This window comes from Schistosoma haematobium, chromosome 2, assembly GCF_000699445.3.
Source record: "Schistosoma haematobium chromosome 2, whole genome shotgun sequence".
NCBI lineage: Eukaryota > Metazoa > Platyhelminthes > Trematoda > Strigeidida > Schistosomatidae > Schistosoma > Schistosoma haematobium.
In genome coordinates this window covers 6,619,853-6,646,604 of record NC_067197.1, presented here as the reverse complement: position 1 = coordinate 6,646,604, position 26,752 = coordinate 6,619,853, and the positions used below count along the sequence as shown (strand labels likewise).

General features: G+C 32.6%; 1 protein-coding gene across 1 annotated transcript in view; it reads left to right on the top strand.

The window, feature by feature from the left end:
• DDR2_1 (DNA damage responsive protein) overlaps nt 1–26,752 on the top strand; it is a gene marked incomplete at its 3' end in the record, with an annotated part of 116,867 nt that overhangs the window by 31,190 nt on the left and 58,925 nt on the right. The window contains exons 2-3 of the mRNA XM_012938737.3: nt 8,720–8,855; nt 25,263–25,419. Of these exons, the coding sequence (XP_012794191.1) occupies nt 8,720–8,855; nt 25,263–25,419 (293 nt within the window). The remainder of the gene's footprint in view (nt 1–8,719; nt 8,856–25,262; nt 25,420–26,752) is intronic.

Sequence of the window (26,752 nt, the reverse complement as noted above, 5' to 3'; positions counted from 1 at the left end):
AGTACCAGTAATAATAGGACGAAACGCGCATCTTGGATTCCACTGCTAGCCGCTATCCATCTTTGCTTAGAAAGCTTGTGACTTAATGCTATACCGAGGCAATCCGCATCGGATGCCAACATGAGACTAATCAATTGCAGTCCTAAACAACAATGAGAAGATACAAGTAAAACAACACCAAATGAAGTAACAGTAAAGTTTACTTGGATTGACAAATTGTCACATATGTATATGTATAATGATAGTCAATACATATGTAACTTATAGTTTTCTTATCAAAATATTTATTGAAAAAAGCACACTCGTCTAACATATTTCTGCACAGGTGTATTTCTTTAACCTTCTGATGTATGTACGTAGTGTTAATCACGACAACTACTATCTCTCACATACATACATATACATAAGTTTAAAGTGTATGTATAGTGTAGTTAATTAGATTGATAAGAATAAGACAAGTTCACACTTCTGTTTTGCACACTTTAGGCACTAGAGAAAAACAAACAAACAATAGAGCTATTGATTTCTGCTTCTGATATTTCTGTGTTTTAAGATCAGTTTATATATAGAGAGAAGTTTATTGTACTGTTTTATGGAATTGAACAAGTTAAGCTTTATAGTTTTCTTGAATATCCACATGTGTTGTTAAGTAAGTAAGTAATTCAGTGAATGCGTAAGTAGTGTGTATATATGTGTAAATGTGTTATTTAAATATATAAGTAATACACGCAACAGTCACAACAATAACAACAACAACAATAACAAGATAACAGGTGACAAAACAATTTCTCTTTCTTTTTTTTTACTATAAAAGATTGACAAACTGTGAATAATTACACCTGGTTTAGGATTTGTTACCTGAAGAAGTAATTGTTGCATTGATAGGGGGGAGGGAGCTACGCATTGACTAGTGTTATTTTGAAGGAAAAAAAACGAAATATGGATTTCACTGATTATTAATCCTCACTTGGATTTGTTTTTTTTTTGTGAAAAAATATTTTATTGATAAATATAATTATCGCTAGAAGAAATGGGCAGACAAGTTTTCTGTGAACGCAAATGTTATATATGTGAATGTGTGTGCATGTGGGTGGATACAATTACTCTGTGCTAAATAAATAGTCTTGTTAACGTACAATTTCCGAAGACAATATTCACAGTATCGTCATCATCATCTTCGTCGTTGACATCGTCATCATCATCTAAAATAAATCATGTTAATAATAGTGGTGGTAAGGGAAAGATGTATGTCTGTATGTGCCTTGAGGCAGTGTTATAATCGTTTACAAGTTATAACTCACTTAAAAAAAATTGTCGCAGTAACAGAAGTAGTTTTGGGAGTATAATAATTACTATTGGATTCATTTTTAATTGAATAGTCTTTTTTTAAAAATCATTTTAATTAGAATCGGTAAATTTTCAAAATTGTTTTACTTTAAATAAGTCGTTTTTGTAAGGTGATGATGATGTAATTATTATGGTTTGAGCTATGATTAGCCTAAAGTAATTCCGAATTACAAACGATTAAGCGATGCTCAGAATATGAAACGAGATTTATGCGAACTAGATAGATCAGTCGGTTGATTAACACACAGTACTTTAATAATAATTCTCAGTATGACAGAAGGAAGCGAAGGAAGTCAGCAATTCATGGTAAAGCTTGATAATTGTTAAGTCAAGATTGTAGTAAAATAACTCTGTTTATTTGGTAAGAAATATGACCTTGAGACAAATATCAACATTAGGAACGTAGAAACGAGAACGGCCAGTTAGGTGTTGGCAAAACTCAGTGTGGGGATTTATGAGTTTGAAAATGTTGCCGTGGTCTTTCTTATTAGTCGGGATCGCCATTTATTCACAAAAACTACATAATTTAGGATCATCCTAAAAATAGTATATATATATATATCGTAGCTTTGAAAAGAATGATTTTAGTAGCGTTGGTCTCATTTGATTATAGAATCGTTATTATGGTTGATATAATTGTCAAGAGAAGGAAGCTACAAAAAATTTTGAGTGACTAGGCTTGATGGTTTATTTTTAATAAATTCCGTTAGAATTAACTGGTTTTATGTATATAAACTATTTGGTAAGCTGTTTGCTCTCGCCTGTTTGAGTCGTGTTGTCAGGATTCGAACCTATGACCTTCAGGTCTCGGAGATAACACTTAAGCTTTAGAACCACGGAACCGGCATTTAATAGGACTGTTTCGACTTCAGTTACTTTACGATATGTCACGATGACCATCCAATCCTTGTGGCCCGTGATAATTGTTTCATTCCCGACATATCTCTGTTTTACAACTGTTATCTACATGTATAATAAACAAGCAATATTTTGATCAGATAATCACGTTGACAACAATATAACGGTATGAAACTAACTAATCTATGATAAACAAATCGCAGTTTACACAAAAAGATCAAAATAAGAAAAGAGATAAGAATTATGCACAGGCTCCAGTAGATACTACATATTTTCAAGTGATTGAAAGAAATTGAGGTCATTCGAAGCAATAAACATCAAAGCGGATAAACCATATGGGTCATATTTACAAATCTGTTTATTTACTATCGACCTTGAAATTACCATATGCTTGCCTTACTATTATTATTATTATTATTACATCAAGATTATACTGCATACCTGATAATTTCTTGAGTCACTTTGTATTGTAACAGCTAAAATACGATTTGTATAAAATCACTGCCAGTAGAGTGTTACATTACAGCACTACACAGACGATCATCTACAAATAAGCATACAAAAGATGGTATTCTAGTAAAAAGTTACATTTATAACTATATTATCGAGTGTAGACTTAATAGTTATAACGTTCAAATTTCAGTCACCAAGTCTCAGGTTCGAATCTCGCTTCACCTCTGTTGTTTTGAGTAGTCGAGCAATATGATTATCGCCTTCACAAAAATTGTAGCTAAAAACTAAGTACATAAATCTTCACATAGTGGCTTCTCACTCAGTTAGTGGTCTGTAATCCCAACATCAATATTATATACGTATTTGTATATTTAAACAAAAACTAGTCAATAACAGTAGTAATGATTTAATCAAATTTGATCGTGTTATTGTACCATTATTCTTTGTTTCGATTCGATTTTAACAATTATGCATTTCTATTTTATATACATACAAATGGGTTATTCTAGACAAGAAGTTATATTAATGAATAAGGTGTGGTAGCAAGGTAACACATTTGAAAGAAAGAAAAAAAATGCCATGGACAAAATGATTATTGTTTTACGTCTCAATGTATTATTATTATTATTATTATTATTGTCATTCTTATTATTACTAATAATAATAATCAAGTGTTGTGTTTCTTTACTTGACTTAATTAGGAGACAAATTCATCTTCTCTATTCACAGTCACTTTATTTAATGCACATGTGTCTAAATAAAAGTTTCCATTTATTCTTTATCTGAACAAATGAAGAAATTGGAAATAAATAATTCTTCTTTCCTTTAAAAAGAAATAATCATACTTTTCTGTTTTCTAAATGTTTAAAGCGAAATGAATCTGATCAGGAGGGATTGACTGGTGTGTAGTGTGATATAGGGAAGATGACTGACTATAAACCAAGTTTTCTGTTATTAGTGTTATAGCGATGGTTGTGTTGTAGGTGTGTGGTTGGTGGTTTCTATTCACCTGCTTTTTCATTAAAAACATAAAATGCTCCCCCCCACGCACACAGGTACACATTTGTGTGACTTGACACATTCGAATATTTTTGTCTGTCTTCAAAAAAAAAAAAGAAAAATATGATTCATTAGCCATCTCCCACTGTGTGTTGTCTCTCATTTCTTCTATTGTCTTTATGTCTCAATTCGGATTTTTATTTACAGAAATTCCTTGTCTTATTTATCAATTTTAATATGTTAAACCTTAGTGAGTGTCACTTGTTGTTGTTGTTGTTATCGTCACTGGTTCCCAATTCAATATGAAGTACCACGACTATCATCGTCATCATCATAAATAAATAAATTTAGAAAAGTCGACAAAGTAAATATTAAGACGGACAATTTAAAACAAATTCAAATTATTACTGTGTTTACTCTATTTCAATTATAAACCTTGGTTACTTTTAATTCTGTTTAGGTGAATGTTGATTTTCATTTTGTTGTTTATATTAATTGTTTTCTTCTTCTTTGTTGATCTATTATTCGTCATTTGTATGGTAAATAAAAAGATAAGGTAGATGGGAGGTAATATGTATGTGTGTTTGTATGTGTGATTAGATTGAGATTGACACTGTCCTATTACATTGATGATCTTACTGTCTGGACAATGTCAGCTTCTTTACGGTCAACTGAAGCAATAAATCTGAGCTTTAATATTGGCTTCTTTCCTCTTCATAATTGTCTTCTAACCATGGTTATGTATACCATTTATGCGTAGGGGTGGGATTCTTTACGTGTTTTATTTACTCTTTTATACACTGCTTTATTTATCTTGGTCTTTTGTGTTCTTTTTAAAATTTTGTCAATATTTATCCATAAGTGGTTGTCATACACAAGTTAATTGATTCAGTCATAGACGATGCAGAACCTAGCACATATATCCATAGACCCAAGTTGTAATAGTATATCAGTGCAGAGAGATAAAACAAGCGTCAGAGTAATGGGAGTGTATTAATAGTGTCAGTAGTAATAGAAAATATTAGGCCTAAACAATATGATTCGATAATGAAGAGTTCACTCACAAGATAAAAGAAACACAAGATGATCTTAAAACTCAAGATGTAAGGCGAGGAAAAAAGCAAATGGATCAGCACCATCATGGTGTATTCTGAGTCATGTTGCCAAATGTTTTTAACCACTTGTTGCGATAATCGCTCGAATCATATTTAGGTAGTCATACACCTGTCAATATGACTTATACTAACAATCAATCAATTCATGGACTGATGCCATTTCATGGTTTAACCGCCTCTAGCTCCCACCCAAACTATTCCTGTCTCCATCCACCAACTACTTCGACGCACTATGACAGATAACGTAGTTTTAGATTGGAAGAAATCTAGGGTCACCTAAACTAAGATATAGTATCAGTTTATAAAGTCACTGACCATTGAAGTGAGCCATTTAGCTAGTTGCAGACTACCTCGTTGTGGGTCCGTGTGATTATCTTGACCAATGGTTAGAAACCTTGAATGATATGGATCGAAATAGTTTGCAATGGCCCATGTGCGTTCATTCTTTGTCTTCCCTTAGATCTTAAGTCTCTAAATTTCTCATAAATCTTGGTAGTATTTCATCAATTTATATTTTCTCAAGATATAATTTTTTCTATTATTACTGATACTGTCACTACTTCTATTAATCCGGGATTTGTCTAGATAGTTTCATATCACTGTGTTCCAATAGGATATTTTGCGTCTAACTAACTAACTCCTATCTCCAGCTAACATCACGAGTCAAGGCAGTGGTTGGCATATCAAGTAAACTGGATAGTATAAAAAATTAAATTTTAACGAGTGAACATGTGTTTATTAGTACTTTGCATCATCATTTCAAAATGGATAAGTATTAAAACTAATTAAATGTAAGTTGAATTAACATAAACAAACTCAATGGAATGTGAGATAGAGGTGAGCAGGTCAAGAGGAGAAACAGAATGAAAAAGTATTCACTTTTAATGAATTCAAGTATTTTAACATGATGAAGTAGTAGTATTAGTATTAGTAGTAGCAGTGGAAGTAACAATTTGAAAGATGTTTAATAATCTGTTAATCAGTCAGTTATATCAGACGATATATCAGGATTCTGGGATGGTAAAGTAACTTTGTAGATACTTCATCAGAATTTGAGGCAATATACATTAGGTATGAATTTCACTGAGAAGAAATAAGTATGTTCAATTGAATGGTCCCAAATAAGACGAAACATATGACCTGCATCCCGTTTCTCGTTACACACCAAATATACTAAAGCTTTCGGTTTAATTATTCAAACTTTGGAACCATAAATCACTGGCTTTTGAAATGTAATGTACTATAATTATAGATTTATAATAAAAATGAGTTTAGTGTTTATAATTCCTAATGTCAGATCACATTAGATTTGTAGCCTAAAAGAAATCGTGAAAGTCTCAGTTAATGTATTTAGCTTGAATTTCAACTTATTTTGTGTAACAGTAAATGCTAATGAACTTAATATAAGTGAAGTATGTTACTTAAACCTTAGTTGAGCAAAACTTCTTGTCAAATACTTCCAATTAGTAAACGTATGTAACCGTGAGATTAGAATTACCTTATACCTTTATTTCTACGAATTAGTTTTTTCTTCCTGTACTATATCCTTATACACAATCTTTCTTTTATACATTACTACCATTGAAGTAACTACTTTTATGAATTTGATGTTCATCTTGTTGTGCTAATGAGGTGTAACAACTTATATCGATGCATATATGTGCCTGGTCCTACATTGTAGCTGATTGACTGACTAAGAAAACATATGTACACTTCACATAGGACTCATTTGCAAAGATCATCACTGGTTCATTGCATTAAATATATGCAGTGTAAACTTATTTACCGTCATTGATGTTGACGGATTCTTAATTTCAATAACCCCCCACGAGATTCGAACCCGTGACCTATCAGTCTCGCGCGCGAGTACCTAACCATTAGACCACTGAGCCGACCGGAATCCAACGATGATAATGTCTAACTTCAACCAATCCATGGAATTGCGCCACCGTTCACCATTGTCTTCAGTGAGCTGACATCTCACAACAGACCTGTATGCGCACTACTGAGGAGTCCCATACTAGGACGAAACGGCCGTCCAGTGCTTGCAGGTTTTCCATGGTGGTCTAGCTTCAATTGATTTATGATTTCAACTATTGGAATTACTTAAAATCTCCATAAAACCCCTTCTGATAGACTTTTAATTGATTAATATCCGTACTTTTATTCTTCAATAAAAATATTACATATGGATTATAGATCATTTTATAGCGTGTATGACTTGTATACACTATCAGTATTTTGTCCTTGAGATAGAAACAGAGCATACATTAACCTTAGTCCTGATTAAGTTTTCTTCGTCAATTTACGTATATATATAAGTGTATGTATGTGCACTTTTGTATGTTCATTTAACTAGTCAAGTCGTGTATTTTCTTTTTTCTCGTTAACTTTTCCTTCACAATTTTGTTTAATTAATTGATCAATAATGTGGAAATGTGTGTGTTGTGCATCACAGTCATTTGTAATAATAATGATAGTACTTTATTTATTCTAATGTTCTGTGTAAATATGTACTTTCTCTAAAAAAAATAATTTAATAACGATATAACTTAACACAAACAATTTTTATCCCTCACCTTGTTTTTGTGTCTCCATGTCGATGTATGTCTATATATATATATATATGTATACTTATTCTGTTAGATCAAAACAGGATGCAATGTACCTATCCTTGTGTCATTCAGTTGACAATTTCATTATTATTATTTCATACACCACCATGTTAATTTATTAACCTTAATTAATAACGATTACTTAATTGACTGACTATACACTAAATACGTATGTATATCTATGGTATATGACACATGTTACAGCTTTGACAATGAAATCGTAAACAACCTTTGTTCTCTGGTGTTTTTACTGTTCATATAAAACTGTTCACAATAAAGTTGATTAAATTGTGAATTAATATTAGATGGGTTTTGTGGAGATTGTAGTAATTTTAATAGTTAAGATCATGAGTCAGTTGAAGCTAGACCACCATGGAAAACCTGGAAGCACTGGATGGCCGTTTCGTCCTATTGTGGGACTTCTCGTCAGTGCTCATCCACGATTCCGCTTGCGGTATTCGGACCCAGGGCCTATGGTAATATGTAATGTACTAGATACAAGTACCAAACTGATTGATATTAATTGTGAATCCTTATTAATTGACGTCATTTTCACTCACATTACAGCTGTTCATTCATTACCATCTAATCCTGATACATAAGAGTATGTTGGGAAATAGCTAAGGACGACCAAACTAAGATATAGTGTCAGCCTGTGGAGTTTCTAACTGTTAGTCGGAGATGTGTCTGATGTTGTAAACGTTTTGATTAATATCATTAAAAATCCGGTTTGTTATCGATCACAATCGGTTTCAGTTGAACATAAAGGATTCTTTCGCGTAAATTTTCAACTTAAGCTTATATCAATAGTTGAGATCATGAGTCAATTGAAGCTAGATCAACATGGAAAACCTGGAAGCACTGGACGGTGGTTTCGTCCTATTGTGATACTCCTCGGCAGTGAGCATCCAAGACCCCGCCTCGCGGGATTTCCATGGTGGTCTAGCTTCAATTGACTCATCTCAACTTTTGAAATTACTATAATCTCCACAAAACCCCTTCTGATATTAAGCTTATATTTTTCATTTCTTGATCAAATCTAATCATTTTGGCAAAAATTTCTTTAATTATTTCAGTCATATTAATGTGTCGACTTGTTTACGTAGTTTCTTGTTGGATTTCTTGTCGATAATGCTGTACGGTGGGTTGTTACAATATAGCTGCATACATTTTTCTATTGATGTCTATCAATCTATCTGTCTGCAGTTTCATTAATATAAGACATTATTTTAAAATTTTTAGTATTTATTCTCAAAGCTATTACATGTTACTATACAATCATTCAGTATTTCTCTCGCTCAACGTTTATTCATTATATGTTTCTGTTTGCAGTTATACGTCGCGGTCCTGGTCAAGATCCACAATGTGCAGACCCTTTAATTAATTCAGTTGATAAATTTCCAGATACTTCATTTTCATCTAGTAGTGTTTGGAAGAACGCCACTGATTTCCAGCCATTTCGAGCTAGGTAAGTTGAACTATTTTTTATTTTTTGTCTTGTTTTTAAAATTTCATTACAAGTTGATGTCAGTTGGATTACCACTATCCAAGAACTAAATTATCATCAGTTTCTCTGAACGATTTAATCACTGAGTAGTAATCATTTTCATGTTACTGAACTCTATTGATTACATTATCATGTGGCTGTTAGTCTGTGTGGTCCGACATCGTGATCCACCATGTATGGTTAACATTAATAAGCTGAATGCATTCAACAAAACGATCTTTCTGACCTAGATTCCATTCTAGTCGATACTATTCCTCAAATCGTATATACAATCTTGATCGAATGGAAACTTTTCATGCAATTAGAACCAGTGTCCCTTAGTGTCACAATGTGCAGGGTTTTGTGTCTATTACTAATATTAATTTTCTAAGATCACTTTTGTCCTTGGAACTTTGAAACCTAGAGTCCTCGTGGGACTCAGACCCGCGTTACTTGACTTCACAGTCTGAGACATTGCCACTGGGCTATTCGAGTGAAGACTGCTTCCATTACAGGTACACTTATTTGACCAATGCCAACCAACATGGAACTTAGGTCCAAGGTTCCTCGTCGAATACCTCCAATCACTTTACATAGGACTATGTATTTTAAAGCCAAGTTCACAGAATTGTAATTGATAAATGAGTTTCACTAATATTATTATTAGTTCAATTTAAATTGGTATTCGTTATTCAGTTGTTGATACTTAAACCTCACACCTATTTCACAAGTGATGGGATGCAGGTACATCCAACTGATGAGCCTCAAAGAGGACGAAATGCACGTCCTTGATTCCGCTGCTAGCCACACTCCATCCAGTCTATATTATTATTAGGTTTCTGATCTTGATAAATTCTAAGTGTCCGTATTTAATCTATAAATGTTTTTGGCAAACAAGAGTATTATTTTCCATCTTATATACACCAATATACCCAAACTGTAGTTAAATGTATAACAGTTAAATAAATTCGCATAGGAAAAAGAGTAATAAAAGATAGTATCCCATCTAAAACCGATTGATCTGATAAACGTTTGATATATTTTTAGGAATTTCACCTAGAAACAGATTATATTTTTTAATTTTAATGGTAGTGAAATAAGTGGTTTAAAAAATGGCGGATATATATGAATTAGATATTAAGTCGAGAGTTTAAGATGATAATGAATATTTATAGTTTAGGATGAAGATCTTGAAGGTATTATGTTCTCTGAATTAGATGATCAAGTAATGAAGCTTCCATTATCTTTCTAAACAATAGTACCAGCACACAATTTTTTTCTTCTTTGAAATCAATGAAATATGATGAGGGTTGGTGAATACTGGGTTAACGTGATGATATGTTCTAAGAATATGTTGTCTAAAAAGACAGTAAAAGGGATATTACTAAATTATCCAGCTGAGAGTACATAACCGTTAGAAAAAAACTTGTAAGTTCAAATCCCATCATATTATATCAATATTTCAGTTAAACAAGTAGGGGTGAATAATGATAAGAATTTCATTCTGAGGATAGTTTACATGTTAAACTGATTTTATCTAGACAGTTAATAGTAAAAACCAAGAGACATTGGCGATAGTTGTTTCTTCGTAGCATGGGACTCCTATGTAATGTTCACGCCCACAATCTTTTCAGGGATCGAGTCAAAGATCTTCATACCTTGCAACTATCACACTACTTTTAGATCACTGAATTCAGCTTCCAATAGTCCATATTTCCTATTTCAGTCTATCCTCGATTTTACATGGCCATGATTTGTCGATACTCCCTAGTGTGTTGCTTCATTCAGTTTTTGACTACTTTTAAATTCAACAATCCCCACTAATCTCTTATTCTATTACCGTGATTATTGCAACCAGTTGTATGAAGGGTTGGCTGAAATGGTTCCGGTTTGGTTGTTATAGCACTAATACACTCACTTCTTTGTCCACACTTGAGTTTTGAAGTAACCATACACCTATTTATTCCTCAAATGCATTCTTTTTGAGTCATATTATTTATACTTAGTATTTCTTAATACCATTGATACTGATACTATTTCTATTACTCTGGGATTCGTCTTGATAATTTCATCTGACTATCCTGATATAGCGTGACAATTTGAAATGATGGATAAATATTATAAATATGACTAATTTCTTATTAATGTTATTATATATACACATAGTTCATATTAATATGTTAGACGTTTATTTTCAATTGAAAGCGTGAGAACAGAGTACAGACTCAGTTTTGTATGTTTATTCTTTTACCCACGAAAAAAGTGTTGTTGGAGGAGGACTATTAACTGATGAATAGTGAAGTTGTCTTATCTTGAAAAGAGTAAATTTGTAAACATGATTTGTTTAGATTCTTCATTGTACTGTTTATTTGAATCTTCCCATTAACATTTAGGACTTCAATTGATCAGTCTCTTATTGAGATATGTACATCCTGTGCGGACTGCCTCCCTGTTGCCTTAAGCCACAAGTATTATAAACAGAAATGGATAGTAACTAGCAGTGGGACCCAGGACACGCGTTTAGTCCTATTTGTGACTCGTCAGCTAAATGTACCTGCTACCCATAGTTGATATCCACTCTGGGACTCGAACTCAGTACCGTTTGCTTCAAACACTATCACATTATTCATTTGGCTACTGAGTTCAGATAGCCACTACCTTATGAAATGGGGTGAAGCTTCATTTCATTTTTTTGTATTGATTGTTTGAATCCGCCAGTGGGATCTAGGTACATTCAGCTGACGAGTCCAAAATATGACGAAACATACGTCCTGCATTCCACTGCCAGCCACTATCTCTGCTTATAAATTTTTACTTATACATAGATATTACCATTACTATAATTATTATTGTACTTGTTAATAACATGCATTATTTCCTTTAACAATGAAAAACTTGTACTAGTCGATATTCACGATATATATACATATACATATTTAATGTAAATGAAAATGTGTATATGTATGCATGTATAAGTACGTTGAAATAAACGAGTAGACATATTGCCTATGAGACAGATGATTTAATATATACACCTTATTCACGTCATTATTGGATATTGTCATTTTGTTTTTACATGTGTGTGTGTGTGTGGGTATGGATTCGTTTTACTTATTCCATTTTTGTGTTTGATGTGTACCCGTTTAACCTAATTGTGTAAATATCACTAAATAAACATTCTGTAAATGAATAAATTTTAATAAAATAAATTCTTTGATATTATATATAGTTGGTTAATTAATTTATGCATACAAATTGGACAGTTGGCACACTGTAGTATAAATAATTACTATATTATCTCATTTACATGATAATCATTTAAGATAACATATAATAATTGATAGTTGAAATTACGAATCGATCTAAGCTAGAAAATACTAGTCTCTATAAATCTGCATACTGATATAACAATCATGTTCCCACAAGTGATTAACTTCTTTAAGATGTGTAACCCCTAGAATCCTAGTAAGAAACTGTGACCAGTGTAGTCCAAACCATGTCGGGTGTGAAATGGTGGTTATTGACCTCAGATAATGGATGAAGGGTTACGCAAGATCATAGAATGGTTGATATTAAACATTAATATCATTGGATCCGGATTCGGTGGTCTAATGATTAAACGTTCGTGTCTTCGAGTCTTGTGTGCGTGATTGTGGATGCTCACTGTTGAGGAGTCCCATACTAAGATGAAACGACCATCCAGTGCTTACAGGTTTTTAATGGTAGTTTAACTTAAATCGATTTGTGATTTCAACTGTGAAAATACTACAGTCCCCACAAGTCCCCATACTGATATAATCATTGATTAAAAATGAATGTATTCGTTAACTGATTGATTGCTTTTTAATGTCTTGGAAATTATAAATTTTTAGTAACTTTAAAATCGTGTAGTTATACCTGGTAGGTGATTTAACTGAAATTCAAATTTAATTACTATTAGCTCAGTTCAGTGGTTAATGAATTCATCGATTGTTAATCATCATGACTTGAACTAGTTGGCTTTAACCTTCTTACAACTTACTTTGCTATACTAGCAAGTATGTTAGACTGGAGTAGATCGTAACTGATTCTAGGTAAAGTATGTGTCAGTTACCTCAGTTGATAAATGTTTAAGGTCTAATCAACCAATTTCTCATATTTATTCAGTATTTTACATTTGCCCTCAGCATTGCTCACTTGGCTATTTAGCGAGCGATTCTTCAAAAGAATCCTTAACCTTATTCTAGAAACATGGACTTGTTCACATTTTCCAAAGAATATGTTTCATAGCATTAAAGTAATTCAAAGTTGAACAATTAGTTTGCTGTAGCTTCTGTTGGATTTGTCAGCCTCTAGTCTATCATAAATAATGGAACTTTAAGATTAAGTGACTTGGTTGACATACTCAACTACTTTACTCTCTATATGATCAGGTTAAATATTAACACATCTCAACCTTTGAGTTAAATCTTGCATTCAGAAAGAGAGTAAAATATTTCTCAAACATTTTTACATTATTTAAGATGCTCAGGAGACTTCTCATCAAAATTATGTCATACAAGTCCTCCAAGAACAACACTGAAACAAGATTGTTATCTGCTAAAAAGTTAATTCTCGTGGCATCAGCTGATTTTCAGTCATAATGATAAACTTACATAAAGTATCATGAACACAGATGGTTATTTGATGGAACTGATTTTATACAAATGATCTTAAATAACTAAAAACGCTGAAATTTTATCCGATTACTAGCCAATCAGAGCACTGACAACATAAATTAGAGTTGGGAGGGAAAAGTTATTTGTACTCGTATGAACAAATACATGCTCAGTCACTTCCTTGATTTTAAATCTCAAGAGAGTTTAAGTTGCTGTGAAAAAATTATACATCCTGTTATATACATTCTAATCCTATTTATTACGATGGGGTTGCAGAGATTGTTGAATTTCATCTCAATCATGAACCTATTTAAGTTAGACAATCAATGAGAACCTGGGAGGATTAGAAGGCTTTTTTGTCATGGTATAGGAATTTTCAGTAGTGCCCAGCCACGGGAATCGGACCCAGGACCTACGGCCTTGTATGCGAACACAACCTGTGGAAGATGCTCTCGCGATGTAGTGGACTTACTGGATTCACGTTTGTACACCATTTGAATCCTTACTCAAGGGATATAAATATTAAGTCCTCGTGTGCAAGACTGAAAGTCTTGGGCCCGGCTCCTGACTGCGGGGTCATAGGTGCGCACTATTAAGGAGTCCTATACTAAGACGAAACGGCCATCCAGTGCTTCCAGATTTTCGATGGTGATGTAACTTTGATCGGTTCATGGTTTCAACGAAATTAATTCTATTTATTTTATATTATTTTTGCTACGAAAACCTATTCACTTTCTTAGGATTACTTTTGAGATCTACCAATCTATTTCATCACATCCATCAACTTCGGCGTTGTTTGGAAATTACATTTTCATATGTTCCATTTAGCTCTTAACAAGAAACAGCTTATGCTTCATGGTGTTTTGAGTTTCACGAAAAAAATTCAAAGGTTGCTATCTTAAAAGTGACTGACTCGTCTTTGCTTGGTAGTTCTACCGGTTATTTTAAGATTATTCATTTAAAGTTATCTGTCATTCATTATCCCAGAGGCATATTGAACTAAACATATTCATCTTTCAATTTATACATGATAATCATGTATGAAAGACAGTAATAAGAACTCGTCTTTTCAGTATAACGCTGTGAAAGTCATACTTTTCATGTTCACCTATACACAACATTGTCAATCATGACAATAAAAGAGAAATACTCTTCCATAAATTCTTCTACTTTTTCCTGGTATTCATTATTTTCTTTGATTACAGAAACGTTTACTAAGACTCTATAATGATAATCACGAAATAGGAAAGGGAATCACATTCTCTTTTTCTCAATACAATATTTCTGGATGTTTGTCTAAAGATAATAGCTGTATTGTTTCCCTACTTTCCTTCCATCACTTCCACCTCACTCACATCTTCAATTGAATACAAATAGTTTTCTTCTGTTTTTCGTTCTTAACCTTTTTTCATTTTGTTTACTTGATATTCATTTAAACATTGTCTATTTGTCTCTGTTTGAGTCTGTGATAATGTACATGCGTGCATACTTGTGTGCGTTAGCGCGATCTAGGGAACTCGTCTATGTATACTACTATCATATACATGTAGAGTAGTATGTTAGTTTTATTGTTGCTATGACTTTAATAACTTTAAACTTTATTATTACTATTATTAATTGTTATTTATTTACATTCTATTATATACTAAAATGAGAGGTAATAACTATTTACTTTCTAAGGTACTCTACCTCTGTGTGATTCTCTATCATTTTCGCGTAACCCCCCTAATTTTTAACTAGTGATTAATTACTGTCTTCATCTAATTCTTCTATTTGGAAAATGACAATAGTTATTATTACATGTGTTCTGGATGCTATTTCATTATTATTAGTAGTTGTAATGAGAAATATAGGGTGTAATTCAACAGTCATTTTCAGTTCCCTTTTTCAATAACTTTTTCTCATTGTTGCCATCACTTATTGTTTCCTTTTTTTTTGTTATTCTACCTGTCTGTGTGTATATCTACATTCATTCATCCGTTCTGTATGTACATGCAATTAGGGTTGAACAAATAAGTAAGTAGGTCTGTGAGAAGGGAGTGGGGTTTGGTTGATGTAATTGTCAACCATCCTTATTCATTACCTATATCTGTACTAAACATGTAAGTAAAACAATTAATCGATCGTTCTCTCTTTTCTTTTACATACTTCTCGCAAATATATAAATTCTTCACTATAGAAACGGAAATTATTGTCTTATCACTCTTAGTTGTATAGAACGTCTGAATGAAAAATTTCCACCTGTTTATTACTACTAATAGGAATACTACTGATATTATGATTATTAATACCTTATTTTTCAATTGTATGTATAGTTAAGTATTCTGAATTAGGTGATTATTTAGTTACGGAGCTTTCATTGTTATTCTGGATGACTTTATTTGTGCTTTCGTCATATAGAGGTAAACCTCTTAGTTAAATAAGATTTTTCTGATAGCCTTGTTTGTGATTGATTTTTCTTCGTATGTTTTTTTTTTACCTACATTTATACATGTATTCTTGTTATTTGTCTTGTTCGGTTGTCTCTGACTATATGATTGATTGACAAGTGTCTTACATATTGATAGATCGGATCAACATGCGAGCTTCTTGACCTGAATGATAGGCATCTAATGATTATCTAGCGTTCCTAGAATTTTCTTGCTTCATAATTTCAACGTTTCCACAATTTTATTCATGTTCTTGATTGTCGGTGATAACATATCGTATGCATTCATTACTAGTTTGTAATTGTGTCTATCTCGCCGATGGTGTATTCATCTTCTTTCACTGTTGTATCTTACTGTTCATATACTTTCAACACTGTTACCATGTTATAATTTCAAATAATCATTGAGAATCGATGAAAACCTTCTGTGATGACATTTCAGTTGACTTGATAAAATTGCTTATGGGACTGAAATGATCGAATCGTTAATTTTTTTATGAAAACAGTTTATAAATGTCAATTGAATGTATAACTACTAGTTAATTGATTGGGTGTATATTTATCTGCAGTTTGCGTCAGGGGATTAATTTCATCTAAGAAACAATTAAAAAATAGGGTCGTGGGTCGGAGTTGTTGAGGTATCCCATGCTAGGTCAAAACAGCCATCCAGTGCTCCCCGGTTTTCAAGGGATGTCTAACTGAGGCCAGTCCGGGGTATCAATGGAATTATTATTATTATCATTATACTGGGTAAAATTTTAACATCTCACTTGACTGTCAATTAGAAAATTCGTTAGTAACGGGTGTTTGAATCTTCTCTTTGTTGATGTTGAGCGTTTGAAGCGAAAAGTTCTGCATCCAAGTCCTGATGTGAACATCAAGACTGGGGTTTAGGTACATCCTGCTTGATAAGTTCCAAATATAAGATGAAAGGTGAATCCTGGATTCTATTATTATCTCTAAAACCCAACTCTGCTTATAGCATTATAATAAACAGGAGTGAAATTAGTGTGTACCTGTTTGTTTGTACAGTTAGTTACCTTTAAATACACTTTTCCCTTTTAAAATTATATGCGAAGTATTTATTGTGACAAGAAAGGAAAGAAATGTTTTTCTGTCATTCTCATTGTTGTTATTAAGTGATAAATATAGGACAGCTCTTTTTGATCAGTCACATATCTCTTCAGTTGTGATTTTTTTTATCAATCACTTATCATTATTTATTCTACTTTCCGCCCAACCCCTACCGTCCTGCCTCTCTCCGATGTGTATTTATTCACTTAATAATGATTATAAAACATGGTGAGGTGGACGAAGTTCTACTCGAAATCATTTAGTGCTTTTGTAAAATATGAAAATCGTACATTAAATACATTATTTTCATATCTTCCTTGAGTTATCTGTTCCACACTCTACCAGTTTTCCAATCTTATCATTCTGATTGCTTTCTGTTTTCCTTCATCTCTTTTTATCTTAATCTTCTCCTGTTAAGCATTCTACTTCCGATTCCTGCTACATATTACTTATACGCTACTTATGCAGGCAGATATACCACAATGGTAGGCTTCATGGAAGTATAAAGAAAGAGATAACTGAAATGTTGTAACTGTCGTCATACTATAATTGTTTGTTATTGTTACTATTTAGAAGTAGTGTTGAGTATGGTCTACGTAGGGGGTAATGTTGATAGTGATAAGTTGATACGTTTTTTGTATTTCCATATGTTCGTGTACCAGACGAAAGGAAATAGCTTACGTGTATATACATTTATATAAGTACAGGAAAGATTGGTTGTAGTTTTTCTTGTAATTATTGATGGTTGTTTCTAATATCAGTGATTTTAGACGATATTGGTAATCCTTCAACGTATGCATCTGTATTTGGATATTTGTCTGTCTGTATGTATGTACGGCTGAATAAAAACAAAATTATGTGGTTTAAGATTAACGTTCATGGAATTATTACTCGTAAGGATCTGTGTTTTCCTTTTGTTGATACTCAACATTCCGTTTGATAAGTTTTTTCGTACTATATATACATATATATATCCTGGGTGCATATCTTGATGTTACTTTTTAATCTATAGTATAGTATATTTGTATTGTGAATCTAGGGCACTCTTTTCACTCTATTCGGAATTTACTTACATTTCAAATATCAAATTCAACCTTGAATGATGAAGCCACCGAAAGTACAAACCTCTGTACCAAATTAAATAAATAACTTTCAAGAGTTTGCAGAATATCTACGAAACCGCTTATCTAGATAATAATCACATAAAGCTACCCACCCACTGATAATAAATTTCCTAAAGTTCAATTGAACAGTCATAATATTTGAATTCTTTTAAGGTAGTAACTCACCGATGACAATTGATGATGATCACAGTTTGTGTTGTCACTTACTAATTGAAGGTGATGTCGATTGTTAGATTTTGACAAATACAGTGACCTAAAGGTATCATTCACACGGTGTATATGTTACCTTAAGGCTTTAAGTTTGAGTCTGAATGTGGTGATAAGTATACACTATGTATACACGTGTGCTGAGACTCAAACCCAGTACTAGTTACTTCAAAGCCCAATGAGTTATCCATCGAGATACAGAGTTCAGATATTGACTAACTCTGTTGGCAAGTGTGCTTGTGTGTACTACATTTGATTTTCAACTTAGTTAACTTTTAGCCAGACTGTTTAATGAATGAGAAGGCTAGTGGACACTATGCGGCTGCCTAGACGAAAATAAACGAAACAGTCATATTCTTTGATATATATTAGTTGAAAGCCAATAAGTCACTGATCTACTACCCTGCTATTTTAGCATGGCTCTATAAATTTCAACTGTTGATCTAGAAATGTAAGAAAATAATATTTTTTCTGGTTAATTATTGCCCGAAACACAGCAACTGAAATTGTTGTTACAATGTATTATGAAGATTGTTGGACTAAAAGTTCCAATTCGTTGACTCACTTTAATTAATTATTCAGTGACAACCAGGAGGCGCTGGATAGCTTTTTTGATCTGGTTTCCAAATAGTCCGTAATAGTTTACATCCTCGATCTCTCCAAGACTCGAACTTGGGGCATAAAGATCTGGCGTCAGCGACTGATCTTCAGATCACTAACTTAAGTCAATTCATGATGCCAATCTAGGATTTTTACTTCTTTTCTCTTTTAAACTTGGCCTCTTCTTGGATATATTGATGTTACTGCGTATATATAAAGTAGCATAGAAAACCAGGAATTATTGTTTTATGTTTCACTTTCTAATACTTCTGTCTCATTCAATAAAAAGTTGCTTCTAGTTATATTTAAACTAATTGTCTAATCGGTCTTCAATAGAGCGAAACAAATCAATACAAGAAACTTGATCATCAATAAGAATTGAGTAGTTTGCTCTTTGAAACATTAAATTTTTAATTGAACACAAAACTTGTTAATATTTTCTTTGAAAAAGGGCACCATTTTGATTTACGCAACAATCTATCTCTGCACAAATTACACTGTCATTCACTAACAAAGAAATAATCCATGATTGACATTGAATATGTTCACATACGGAAGAAAGTGATCAGATTAGTCTAATGACTCTTTGGTAGATGGAATTTTTGTTAAACTATCGACTAATCTATATAAGAACTTTCGTCTAAATTTGAATGAAATAGTCCGGCAGCGAGTTAGTGTAAGACATTAATAAAGAAAAATATATTTGTAAAACGTCGGCGACTGAATTTAAAGTAGAACCAATGTTTCTCTCGGCAATCTGGTCCAAGCTTTTTCAAAGAAATATAATCAAACATCAAACTTATCGAATATAAACAGGTACATGGTTCTCCGGTTAACTGTATACCAAAAAGAGATCATCCGATCATGTTAACGAAGTTGATAGTAAATATTTACTGTAGTGTGTTTATAAGAAAAGCATGTTAAGATAACAGGTTTTATGTATTTGTAAGTGAATCTGAGATGTGAGAAGAAATTTCGATGAGACTATAATTTATAGACGACTTTTGAGCGACTCCAAAGTGACCTTGAGAGTGTCTACCTACTTAATAGAGCTAAATGAAAGTTATAAAGCAGTTTGAAGAATAAAGACAATACTTGACAGTTGGTGATAAGGGTTAGGATTTAGATTTATGGTTTTCATCACAAACTGACATCAGCTGGAATGTCAAAATGCTATGTGGTGGTTGAATGGGTGAGTGAATTTCGCGCCAACTTCCAAAACCTGTTATCCTAAATCTGATTGATTCGTCCACAAATTATATTCTCACCGAAATTTCCTTCACTATTTATCGCTTCTGACTAATCAATTAGTTACATTTATTGATCTGTCGTCTAGTGTTTTTCATTTATTCCAAATTACCTTTGAAGAAGGTTAAGTATGTTGTTAAAGAGTTATATCCCTACTTCGTTGAATAGTAATAGTATCAGTAGCAGTAGTAGTAGTTAATAAAAATTAGTATTGGCCAGTAATTGTGATTTATATTCCCTTAATATTCAAATATATGTCTTGTGGCAGTTAATTATTTCCCTATTTCATATTATTATTATTATTATTATTATTATTATTATTATTATTATTATTATTATTATTATTATTATTATTATTGTCAATGGATGAAATTTGTTAGCGATGATACGGATACTTTAATCATATAGAGAAGGGAGACAATATTCTATCCTGTATGTGTTTATTCATGCATAAATGATCACTATTAGAAGGCAACAACACTACCAATAATAATAATAATAATAGATTAAAATGACACAACACATTCATGTAGGTAGGAGGAATGATTTTAATCAACTCAATTCTGTCATATTTAATAATAATTATGATATATATAAATAGAATTGATTAATTAATTATCTATGAGAAAAATACTCACCTTGAGTAAAATCAAAGTATACTAAGAACGTATGTTGTATGTATAAATGTAAATGTTTAATTTTAGTAGTTGAGATCATAAGTCAATTGAAGCTAGATCAATATGGAAAACCCGGAAGCACTGGACGGCCGTTTCTCAGCAGTGCACATCCACAATCCCGCCTCGTGAGCTTCGAACCCAGGACCGGTAGGTCCTGAGTTCTGTTGAAGATTCCCACAATAGGGCAAAAGGGCCGTCTAGTGCTATCATCTTTTCCATGGTGGTCTAGCTTCAATTGACTCATGATCTCAACTAGTAAAATTAAACATTTACATTTATTTTAAAATTACTATAATATCCACAAAACCCCTTCTGAAAATGTTTAATTCAAAATAGTTGAATATAATTTATCGCTCAGTTATATACACTTGAATAGGATCTGGATATTTGAAGTGGTTTCATTCACTTTAACCTAATAATAATAACGTTCTAGAAATTTGTAGAAAATCTATGTCAGATTACAGACACGATCAGATTGATATCAAATATTTACTATGTAATCACATAAATGGGATACTTTAGTTTCCATTTATTGTGAAAAGACTTGATTTCTCGCTGAACGTTTGTAACTGAATTGATAATAATATGAAGTAATGAAATATATGATGTAAGATGATTTCCCAATGCAAAACTATTGTTTGTACATTTTATGTTCTACAACTAATTAATACTCTTAGATAAGCTTAAGTACTAAAAAATAGGCATCAAGGTCTTGAATGATTGATACTCTATGCTTGACGGTTAGTCTAATACTAATTAGCTCTGAACGAAGAGGAAAAACACAGAACTGATGATCACTAGTCCAAGATAGTTATTTTATTTCATCCATTCATTTATATACATACAAGACTAAGATCACGCAGCAGACCAATTGGGTAACAGTATCCACACAGAAAATGGGTTACTGGGTACACAAATAATTGGTCCTAGTTTATGAGGACAATATGCTAGACCATCATGGATGAAACAGCCATCCAGTTCTTCCAGGTTTTCCATGTTGGTCTAGCTTCAATTGACTTATAATCTCAACTATTGAAATTAATAAGATATACATAAAAATCCTAGAAAGTTGCTATTCAATGAGTTTTTGCATGGAAAACATTACATATTGACTATGAAAACAAAGTACATGAAACAATTTAAGCCTTGACACTTCTACATTGTTTATTTGTATCATTTCAAAATAGTGATTGATAACTTTACAATTATTTAAAGTTACTACTTTGATTGATGCCTGTCGTTTTATTCTAAAAAATGTTCTTATTGGATACAAGTGAACTACTTGTATTTTTCAAGAGTTATAATTTGACCAGTGGAGTTATTCCGTGTCAGGTAGAGACAGGTATCTACCTCAATACAATGGAAGATGGTCGCACAATTTCGTGGATTGGTTGAGGTTAGACATTAACACCGTTAGATGCCGGCCGGCTCAGTAGTTTGGTAGGTTAAGCGTTCGCGCACGAGACTGAAGGCTCTGGGTTCAAATCCCACTAGCGAGATCGTGGATGCGCACTTTTGAGGAGTCTCACAATAGGACGAAACAGCCATCCAGTGCTTCCAGGTTTTCAATGGTGGTCTAACACTAATCGGTTCATGATCTCAATCAGTAACTTAATAATCTCCACAACCATATACTGATGTAAATATTTTGTTTGATTTTTCGTAAACTTTCTTTTCTGTTTATTTTTTTTCTATGCTCCCTTTGTTTTTAACCTTATTTTGATGATGTAATTCACTTACAAACACATCTACAACGATCTATTATAGAATATAGATATCTTCTTGAAGGTTTTGCATGTATTTTGTTATGCAAGCTTCATGGGCACCCGGGCAGTATCACAGCCCTCACACATATCGAATGAGATTTGTGTGGCGTACATGTATTTGGTGCCTCTTTGTACCAATATCTGTGTGTTAAAATAAAATAAATAAAGCTTCATGGATAATGAAAATAATAATAATAATAATAATAATAATAATAATAATAATAATAATAATAATAAACGTCTGTTCAGCATCATTTATGTAATATGTTCACCTCTTGCGCTACCAGGGACAGCATAAACGTTTTATAATTGTGAATGTTCATGATTTGACCTTGATCTTCTCTTTTTTAATTATTATTTTGTTTTGATAATTTAAGTTCAATAGTGAAATGAACGGAACAAATATTCTCCTCGATTTGTCTTGTTTCTTCTTTGGTTATTCTCTTCTTCATTCTTCATTCATTAGTGACGTCATCATTTTTCTTTGATCATTAATTAATTAATTATTTAATTAATTTAATAATTATTATTTTCTATAACAAAATAGATTAAAGTATTCCTTTAATTATATTTCCTTGTTCAGGTCATATAGTTATAAGTGGAAATATTCATAATTTAAGTGTATTTATACCTAGTTATCATGGTAGCATACTCTTGTTGTGTATTCATTATGTATATATCTACATGTATATTTGTTTACATTGTTTACATCTTCGGATACTTTCATGTTGCATTGATCTTATCATCATAAATTCTCTTTTTTATAATATAGGATATAATATGTGTTACCCTTATTAAAAGATTTCACTTTATTACTACTTTTATCTTTAAGGACGCTAAACATTTTGGAATAAAGAAAAAAATTTGTAGCCTAGATGGATTGTTTTGATTTTATTTTTTATTTGAACACGTAGTTATTGGTACAATGAGGCACCAAATACATATGCGCCATACAAATATCATTTGATTTGTGTGAGAGCTGTGATACTGCCCGGGTGCCCAAACTGAAGCAGGTGGTTTTCTTAGGGAGCCACTCTCCGAGCCTTCGACCTGAATGTCTGATCCACAAGGCAGTGGAACATCGTAAGGAGATGCAGTCCCATGGAGGCCGGTGACCAACGATTGGTTCATTCGCCATTTGTTCCCTTAGGATACTGGAGCCCATGTGCACCGTCGGTTTGGAATCAGGGTTTTCCAACTTCCCTAGGTGGACTCTCCATGTCCACCGGCGTGGTTAAAGCGCCGGCATTCGCATTTCGTCCTCTTAATTTCGCAAACAACACCCGTGGTGCGAGAAGGCAATGAGTAGGACTTCCCTGGCAGAGGCTATAAACACGTGGCCATGTGAGAGCGTTTCAAGATGGAGAGCGGACTCCCCGCTCTCGGCCGTACCAGGGCATTTGGGGGCCTGGGTTTTTTTATTTTCAGAGTTTTCAATATCGTGTTCTGAACAACATCATCAGTGTCTACTTAATGTAGAAGTTAGTTGCTTACTTATTCCACCAGTCTTAATCCGTTCTTTTTCTGGTAGTTTTGTTTATGATTGGTTGTTTTCGTAGGCTTTGCTATTTTCAGTTGTTCATCTTTGCATGTTCACTATCTGACCATGTGGTTGACTAAGTTGCTTCGTAAAGATTGATAGATCGGATCTATATTAATATATTTATTGATTCCCATTTAATCTGAATACTATACTTCTAGAAATTCTGTAATTCTTTTACGGTTTCAGTTATCCAGAATTCCGATGGGTTTTTTTTTCAATCTCGCTTACAGAAGAAAACATCACAAATAGAAACTTCAATGAATTGATTGATTGTAAAGTTCATGGACTTATTAGTAGATCATTGTCCTTTATTTAAGTAGTAAATATTATTTTTAAAATTGATTATTATTCGTTCAATAGGACTTATTTTATTACACTATATTCATAAATTGTTAATCAGAAACTCGAATACCTTGGCGGTGGTAAGGTTTTGTAAATGTAATGCAATTCATGTATATTGAAATCTTACAGTGAATATCAGTTCCCTGAAGGTTGTAGGTAGCATCTTGATGCAGTGAATTCCGAACAGTGTGAAACTCACGTTAACTAGGCTTTCGAGCAAACTGCTTCTAACTAGGTCGCATCATCGTAAAACATAAGAGTTTTACGAAAGGTAGTGTTTATTGCATAATGAATAAATAGAATTAAATATTCGGCTTACCTTACACTTTCACTGGGTCAGAATTACTCACAATGACACAGATATATTCATTATTTATCTTATTCTAGATCTTGAGTTCTAACGTTTTTTCATGAATACCTTGTCATCTTGTTGGTTTTGTCTCTGTACTAATTCGGTATATGACTTTGGACTAACGCATATTTTTACTGAACTCTACGCTGATTATGACTGCTTAACTTTCACTGGTAACTAGAATCATGGTGTAAAACACCTTCAACTCTCCAATACAACTGTGTAAGACTACATTTCCTCCTTAGGTTGTAATGAAATTTAACTTATTATTTAAGTCTATGCATATACAGACTTATTTCAAATCTTTTTATTGTTTCAATATTCACTTCAGTTTCTCGCTTTTTAGTCCATTTCTCTCTATTTTTTTCCATTCATTTTCTTCCTCTTCTAGGTTAACAGAAGTTTATGGAAGTAATGAACATACAAGTGGTTATGCATGGTGTCCAAATACACATGTAGAGGATGGTTTACGTGAATGGATTCAAGCAGAATTTTCACATTTAGTCATTATTAGTGTTATATTTACAGCTGGACGTGGTGATGGAAATGTGAGTTGTTTTTTTCTTCATTCATTTCCTTTTTCAGTATTAGTGTTTTTAGTAGTGATTAGAAAGCTTCATGATTTTTAAAATATCCTTTCCAGCTCTTTCCAGTTGTTATTCATCTTTTTCATATCTCCTTCTATTTCCCGACGTAATGTATTCTTTGACCTTCCTCTTTTCCGCTCCCTTCACGATTCTAAGTTAGGGCTTGCCTCGTGATGCAGTTTGATGATTTGCGTAATGTATGTTCTATTCATTTCCATCGTGTTTTCCTAATTTCCTCTTCATCTGGAAGTTGGTTTGTTCTCTCTTACAGAAGGCTGTTGCTGATTGTATCCGGCCAATGGATGTTGAGTATCTTGCGTAGACAATTGTTTATAAATACTTGTACCTTCTTGATGATAGTTGTAGTAGTTCTCGACGTTTCAGCTCCATACAGTAGAACTGCGTTGACGTTCGCATTAAGTATTCTGATTGTGATATTGGTTGACAGACAATTATTTTGAGTTCCATATGTTGTTCAATTGTTGAAATGTTGTTCTTGCTTTACCAATCCTCGCTTTTACGTCTGCATCCGATCCTCCTTGTTCATCAATGATAGAATAATGGTAATTGGATATCCTTAATTGTGAAACTAGGGTTACATGCTGCATTAGAAATAATCAATAATCTTTTGTAGATTATAATATACACCTTATTTGACAAGTGCTAACTAACATGAAATTCAGATCAAAGCGGGTTTTCTATCGATTGATTACTTTTTTTTTATTCAAACAATTTCATGTCGAAATTTGTTTCAGTTTACCCATACACACAGTAACAATGATATCATGAAGTCTTGACGTATTAAACTATCTATTCATCATTAAATTTATTTTATTCCAATTTAGTCAATAAACAGTTATTATTCATAAGACGACGTATTTCATACTGTGAAAACACATATAAGTAAATTTTGTAGCCAGGTGTTAACATGTTTGTCTATGACTTGTTGTCAAGGTGTTTCTAACACCTATTTTATATTATTATTATTATTATCATCATCATTATTGTCAGTTTTTTTTCTCTCTCGGTGTATGTTTCACGAATAAATAGTCAATTGGTAGAAAAGTAATCAGTGTGAAAAGAAAGAGCACAGATTTTCTTCTGTTTCTTCTTTTTCTTCAAAAATATTGTTTGTATACAGCATTTGTTTACATTCATATGTTAGATGAAATAATTGTATTTGTCTTTCTTTCTTTTTCTCTCTCTCAACTCAATTTACTGATTTGGTTGATGTCCGGAGAAAATATTGGTTTATAGTCATCATAGTTCGTTTTAATGGCGTTTTTCTTAATTT